This window comes from Callithrix jacchus, chromosome 4, assembly GCF_049354715.1.
Source record: "Callithrix jacchus isolate 240 chromosome 4, calJac240_pri, whole genome shotgun sequence".
In the NCBI taxonomy this organism is placed as follows: Eukaryota; Metazoa; Chordata; class Mammalia; order Primates; family Cebidae; genus Callithrix; species Callithrix jacchus.
This window is the reverse complement of record NC_133505.1, coordinates 35,721,912-35,728,386: the sequence shown is the minus strand read 5'-3', so window position 1 is coordinate 35,728,386 and position 6,475 is coordinate 35,721,912. Positions and strand designations below refer to the sequence as shown.

General features: G+C 50.5%; 1 protein-coding gene across 1 annotated transcript; it reads left to right on the top strand.

Annotated features, from left to right (window-relative positions):
* Positions 1-293: 293 nt before the first annotated feature.
* SFTA2 (surfactant associated 2) lies at positions 294-1,366 on the top strand. Its single transcript, XM_002746315.7, has 3 exons — positions 294-389; positions 635-717; positions 1,150-1,366. Exons 1-3 carry the CDS (start codon positions 329-331, stop codon positions 1,234-1,236), a joined length of 231 nt encoding a protein of 76 aa, XP_002746361.4. The 5' UTR covers positions 294-328; the 3' UTR covers positions 1,237-1,366.
* Positions 1,367-6,475: the final 5,109 nt, after the last annotated feature.

The following is a 6,475-nucleotide window of genomic DNA, read 5'->3' as shown; positions in this document are numbered from 1 at the left end:
GACGCCTCCCTGGTCCCCGCTTCCCTCTCGATTTCCCTCTCTGTGGGACCAACACTCACACCCTCGAACCTAGAGACACAAGGGAGGGGTGGGAGACAGAGTTGAGGAGAGGGGACCTCCCTCTGTTTTCCCCAAAAGCATAGTGAATAGTCCTCTCCTGGGTCCTCTCTTGCTGGGAGAACTGGAAAATCCAGTTGACCAGATTCCCCCTCCCATTTCCCCCCAAACACTTATGCTAAGGCTTGAGTGGGGTGTGGAAAGCAGGCCTGGTAAGGAGAGGCCACCAGTACTTCAGTGTCTCCTCCATCCCAGGAGCGCGGTGGCCACTATGGGGTCTGGGCTGCCCCTCGTCCTCCTCCTGACCTTCCTTGGTAGCTCACATGGAACAGGTAAGGGCTAGAGGGCAGGACTCCCGGGTTCCTGTGGCAATAAGAGGTCAGAGAAAGGGAGTGGGACTCCAAGGTCCCTGAAAGTGACGGAGGCACCCCAGTCCTGAGCTTCCAAGAGGCTCTTGAGGGGCACTGTTGGGGAAGAGGAACTGTGGCGGGGAGTGTGGGCAGGACCGTGCTGGTCTCTGGGGGAATCACCCCTGACAGCTGGGTCCTAAGCGGTACTTCTGGATCCGCCGGGCCAGGTATGACTTTGCAACTGAAGCTGAAGGAGTCTTTTCTGAGAAATTCCTCCTATGAGTCCAGCTTCCTGGAATTGCTTAAAAAGGTAATTCTTTGGGAGGGGAAATGATGGGGTTGTGTGTTTGAGTCAATTTGAGCCTCTCTGCTGGGGTCTGGCCGCCTCCATGGTGGGAGTGGAGAGCTTTTTTTTTTTTTTTGACACAGTCTCGTTCTGTCGCTGGGCTGGAGTGCAGTGGTGCGATCTCAGCTCGCTGCAACCTCTGCCTCCCCAGCTCAAGCAATTCTCCTGCCTCAGCCTCTCAAGTAGCTGGGACTACAGGGGCCACCACCACACCCAGCTAATTTTTGTATTTTTAATAGAGACGGGGTTTCACTACATTGGCCAGAATGGTCTTGATCTCTTGACCTTGTGATCTGCCAGCCTTGGACTTCCAAAGTGCTGGGATTACAGGCAAGAGCCACCCAGCCAGGTCAAGAGAGCTCTCTTACATCTTGCCCTTTAACCCTTTGTTCCCAGCTTTGCATCCTCCTCCATCTCCCTTCAGGGACCAACGTCACCCTCCACCATGCAAGATCCCAACACCATGTTGTCTGCGACACATGAGAGCCATTGAAGCCTGTGTCCTTCTTGGCCTGGGCTTTTGAGCCAGGGGTTCGGGGGGCGGGCCCTGACCCTGTCTTTCAGCAGGCCCCCATCCTGCTGAGTGTCAATAAAGAAAATTCAGTATGCTGAATTCAGTAACTTGCTTGACTCTGTGGGTCCCTGAGCACAGAGCTGGCAGGAAGAGGGGGTTGGATGCTCAAGTCTCTGACTGTCCTCCTGCTGAGCAGAGGGTTCCAGGGAAGGACGCTCTCCCCCTCAGCACCAGTGTCACAGGTCTAGAAGGTATCTGGGGAGTTGTTTGGGGACACTCACACACCACATGCATATACGCATGCACATGAACACACACGGAGAGCACCTGGGAATAAAGAGAAGCAGCATTTACTGAAGTCCTGCTTTTCTCCTGCTTCCCTATTTTGATGACTGCAGCAGTCTTGAATGTGGCAAAGGTATCATTACCCTACTTTACAGATAAGGAAATTGAAGCTCAGAGAGGGCAAGTCACTCTCCTGAGGTCTAACAGCAGTGGAGAAGTCAGGCACCAGGCAGATGTCTTGGTTTAAGCAAGATTTTAATTTCATCTCCCTTTACTTAAACTTTGGGGCTGGGAGGCTCAAACCAAACAGAGATACAGGCAGAACACCCCCAGGATATGGGCCCCCCAACCCAAAGATCCACACAGGTAATCAGGGTGGGAGGTGTGGGGGGCACTCAGGTGAGAGACGAGGGGTTCGGCTTGTGAGAGGACCGCCAGCCAGGTGCAAGTGGTGGGGAGGTGCAAGTGGTGGCCAGGTGCAAGCTGAGCCCGTGCTGGACCACGTGAGCATGAGGCCACAAGGGCCACACACGAATCCTGGGCAGGTTTCTTATCCTCTTGAAGCCTCCATTTCTTCACTCACAAAATGGGGACAAGGATGGTACCTGCTTCAGGGTGACAGGCCTTCCACCAGGTTACTTAAGGGTGTATGCTGCTGCTGCCTAATTCCTGAAGGCCAGGTGATGAGCCAAGGTCATGGTGCCCAGCTAAGGAGCAGGTGTCCCTGATAACCCAAACATCGCGGAGAGTATCTGGGAACCCACCAAGGAAAGCAGTCTCATCACGCACACACAGTAGGCAAAGAGTCAGAAAATTAGCTTGAAAGCAGCTTTGGGGTGGGAGGCAGCACAGATCTCTAAAGCTGTCCTGCTGCCATCCAGGAGTGCCCTTTATGTAAGTCCTAAAAAACTCATCTACTCACCACGCTGGACTTGTCTAAGCCACTTTTCGGCCTCTGAGCTCCCTTACAGTTTAGGGGAAGTTTTTTCTTTTGTTTTGTTTTGTTTTGTTTTTTTAACACAATTCTGAGTTTTTCTCATTATACCTGCACCATCAGATTGTTGTGAGGATCACAGGGGTAAGCTACTTACGGATGCACCACAGCCTGTCTTATAGGATGTTGGCAGGATGATAGGCATTGCTGTTAGGATGGAAACCTAGTCTCAACACATAAGTCCTAGTCCCCTGGGGTTCAGAGTCCTCCTTACCCTGATTTCTAAGGCAGGCACTCCCTACCACCTACTCAAGATCATCTTGGCCAGGCACAGTGGTTCATGCCTGTAATCTCAGCACTTTGGGAGGCTGAGGCAGGTGGATCACAAGGTCAGGAGATCGAGACCATCCTGGTCAACATGGTGAAACCCCGTCTCTACTAAATACATAAAAATTAAGCCGGGCACGGTGGCTCAAGCCTGTAATCCCAGCACTTTGGGAGGCCGAGGTGGGTGGATCACGAGGTCAAGAGATTGAGACTATCCTGGTCAACATGGTGAAACCCCGTCTCTACTAAAAATACAAAAAATTAGCTGGGCATGGTGATGCGTGCCTGTAATCCCAGCTACTCAGGAGGCTGAGGCAGGAGAATTGCCTGAACCCAGGAGGCGGAGGTTGCAGTGAGCTGAGATGGCGCCACTGCACTCCAGCCTGGGTAACAAGAGCGAAACTCCGTCTCAAAATAAAAAAAAATTAGCTGGGCGTGGTGGTGTGCGCCTGTAGTCCCAGCTCTCAGAAAGCTGAGGCAGAACTGCTTGAACCCGGGAGGTGGAGGTTGCAGTGAGCTGGAACCATGCACTCTAGTCTGAGCTACAGAGCAAGAGTTTGTCTCCCCGCCCCCAAAAAAAGATTATCTTGACTTCTCACCAGCTCTCAAAACACAAACTTGCAGCTCAGACTTGAACACAGTTTGGGGTGGTACTGATAGGATTGCTGTCGTGTGGCACCCACCCGCCCCCCACACCTACCCAACCCTCTGTTATCACCCTATGAAATTGGACTGACTCCTTTGGAGAGAGAAGACAACAAGAGTTCGGTATGGAGCATCACTGAAGATGAGGGGAGCCTAGAAAGTGGGAGAGTGGAAACAAACACTTCCAAAATTGGTCTACCTTCCTTCACAACTGTCCTGGGATAGTCAGCCCCCAGGAGAGGTAGCAAGGGGCTCCAAAGGAAATTAGTATTTTATGAATTGCCCCAGCCTGCAACAGTGGGCAGGTGATGCCCATGTGGCAGCTGTGAGGATCCTTAAACAAGTTAGGGACTGGATATCTGAATGTCCAAGAGGTTGGTGGAGCAGACAGCTAAATGCACCTCAACCTGGTTCCTAGATCTCAGGGCCTAACATCACCAGGATGTGATTTCCAGATTATTTTTCTCAAAGAACTGTCTCCCAAGGCTCAAAACAGTACAGTGAAGAGTGCTTTGGGGTCCACCAGACCTGGGGGTGGCAGAGACTGCTAACTGGCCCCCTAATAGCCATCCTCCTTCTGGATAGTCATGCAGATTTCAACTCAGCATGTGGCTCATTACATTTCCCAGCCTCCCTTGCAGCCAGGTATGGCCACTGATCAGCTTCTGTCTAATAGGATGCAAGTAGAAAGGAGGTGGGCAACTTCCTGGTAATATCCTTGAAAAGAAAGGAGCTTCCATTTCAGAGGAGGAAAAGCAAAGTTCTTAAAACAGCCTATAAGGTCTTAGATCAACACTTTGCAGTGGAACTTTCTGTAGCGATGGAAATGTTTTATACCTGTGCTGACCAACATAAAAGCCAATGGCCACATGCAACTACCAGAACACTTGAAATGTGGCCAGTATGACTGAGAAACTGAATGTTTAATTGCATTTACTTTAGATAGCCAACTAGCTACCATTTTGGACACAAGCCCCAGATTGTCCGCCTTGAGTCTTCCCTATCCCCCACCAATTCCCCACCCTCACCTCCCTGACTCTACCTCCCGCCATCCTCCCCTTCTCACTCTGCCCCACCACACTGGTCTCCAGCTACTCTTCAAGCTGTCCAAGTATGCCTCCATCTCAACTTTCCTCTGGCCCTTCCCTTTGTCTGAAACACTCTTCCTATACCTCCTAGAAGCTTTTGCTTAAACCTCACCTTTACAGTGAATTCTGCCATGACCCACTATTTAAAACTACAATCTGTGCTCCCACACAAACACATTAGAGTCGGCTTACCTTGTTCTATCCTTTTTCTCCCCTGCATTTATGACATTCAAACATAGTATATAGTTCACTTATTTGCATGTTATTTCTGACTGTCCTGCTAGAAGGAAACAGAACTACAAGGGCACAGAACTTTGTTTCATTCACTGATGAATCCAAGTGTCGAGAATAAGGCCCAGCCCAAAGTCAGTGTTCAAAAGAAAAAAAAAAAAAAACTTTATTGAAACAGCAAAAAGAAAAAGGAAATTGCCCATCCCCTTCTTTCCTTCCTCCCTCTGGGTGGAAACGCAGACACGGTGATGGGAGCTGGTGCAGACCTTGGCTGCAGAGTTTGACGATGTATCAGAATGGCAGGAAAATAAGATTAAAGGTGTGGGCCATTATTGCAGAGCTCTGCACTACTTATGCCCAGCAAAAGAAACATCCCCTCATCTAAGCCATGATTATATTTGAAGTTTAGTTATAGCAGCCAGAAAGAACCTGCACCTAATTTATTGGGTTAGGTCCCAGTGGAGACTTCTCTGAGCCCGTGTCTTCATCTCCAAAATGGGGGCTGGGCACAGTGGCTTAAGCTTGTAATCCCAACACTTTGGGAGGCCCAGGCAGGTGGATCACCTGAGCCCAGAAGTTCAAGACCACCACAACAAAACCCTGTCTCTCCAGAAATTTTACAAATTAGCAGGGCAGGGCTAGGCATGGTGGCTCCCACCTTTAGGAGCACTTTAGGAGGCTGAGGCTGGCAGATCACTTGAGGTCAGGAGTTTGAAACCAGCCTTGCCAACATGGTGAAACCTTGTCTCTACTAAAAATACAAAAAAAGAATAAATAACTGTGCATGGTGGTGGACACCTGTAATCCCTACTCAGGAGGCTAAGGCAGGAGAATCACTTGAACCCAGGAGGTAGAGGTCACAGTGAGCCAAGATCTCACCACTGCCCTTCAGCCTTGGTGATAAAGTGAGACTCTGTCTCAAAAAAAAAAAAAAAAAAAAATTAGCAGGACACAGCGCCACACACTTGTGGTCCCAGCTACTCAGGAGGCAGAAGGTTGAGGCTACCGTGAGCCACAACTGTGCCACTGCACTCCAGGCTGAACAACAGAGCAAAACCCTGTCTCAAAAATAAAGCAAAACTAAACATCTCCAAAATGGAGCTAACACCTGCCTCGTGAGGTTTTCAGTAGGATTAAATGGCACTGCACATCTAGCACCATAGAGGGCCCAGCCAAGGACAAGCTACTCAGAGCTGCTGGACAGAATGTACCCTGGGGGTGGAAGGGCCAGGCCCCTGAATTCCATGGAGATGAGACAGTGTTTAGGGTGGGTAAGGTGGCTGTGTGCTCCTGTGAATGTGAACTCAGAGGTTGGGCAGTGTCTCTGGCACTCAGGTGTCAAGAGCACAGAAGGTGGGGGCACGCCATCTGCAGCACAGCCTGCAGCCCATCAGGTCTGGAGGGAGTCCTGCTTCTCTCAGCACCTCTAGGGATAGGGCCAAGGAACAAGGAAGCTTCCATTCAGTGAGAAGGAAAAGAGAAAGAGCCTGCAAACGCCAGGGTATTGTCAGTCAGTCCAGAAGGCAGGTAGAATTGGAACCACCATGCCCATGCTCTACCCTGTGACTAGAAAGCCCCTCTTCCTCCAGCGAGGAAGCCCCTCTCCTCTTTTCCCAGACCAAATTCTCAGGGGACAACTCAGAAGCACAGAAGTCACCACTAGGAGCAAAGGGGACCAAAGAGCCATAAGCAGACATG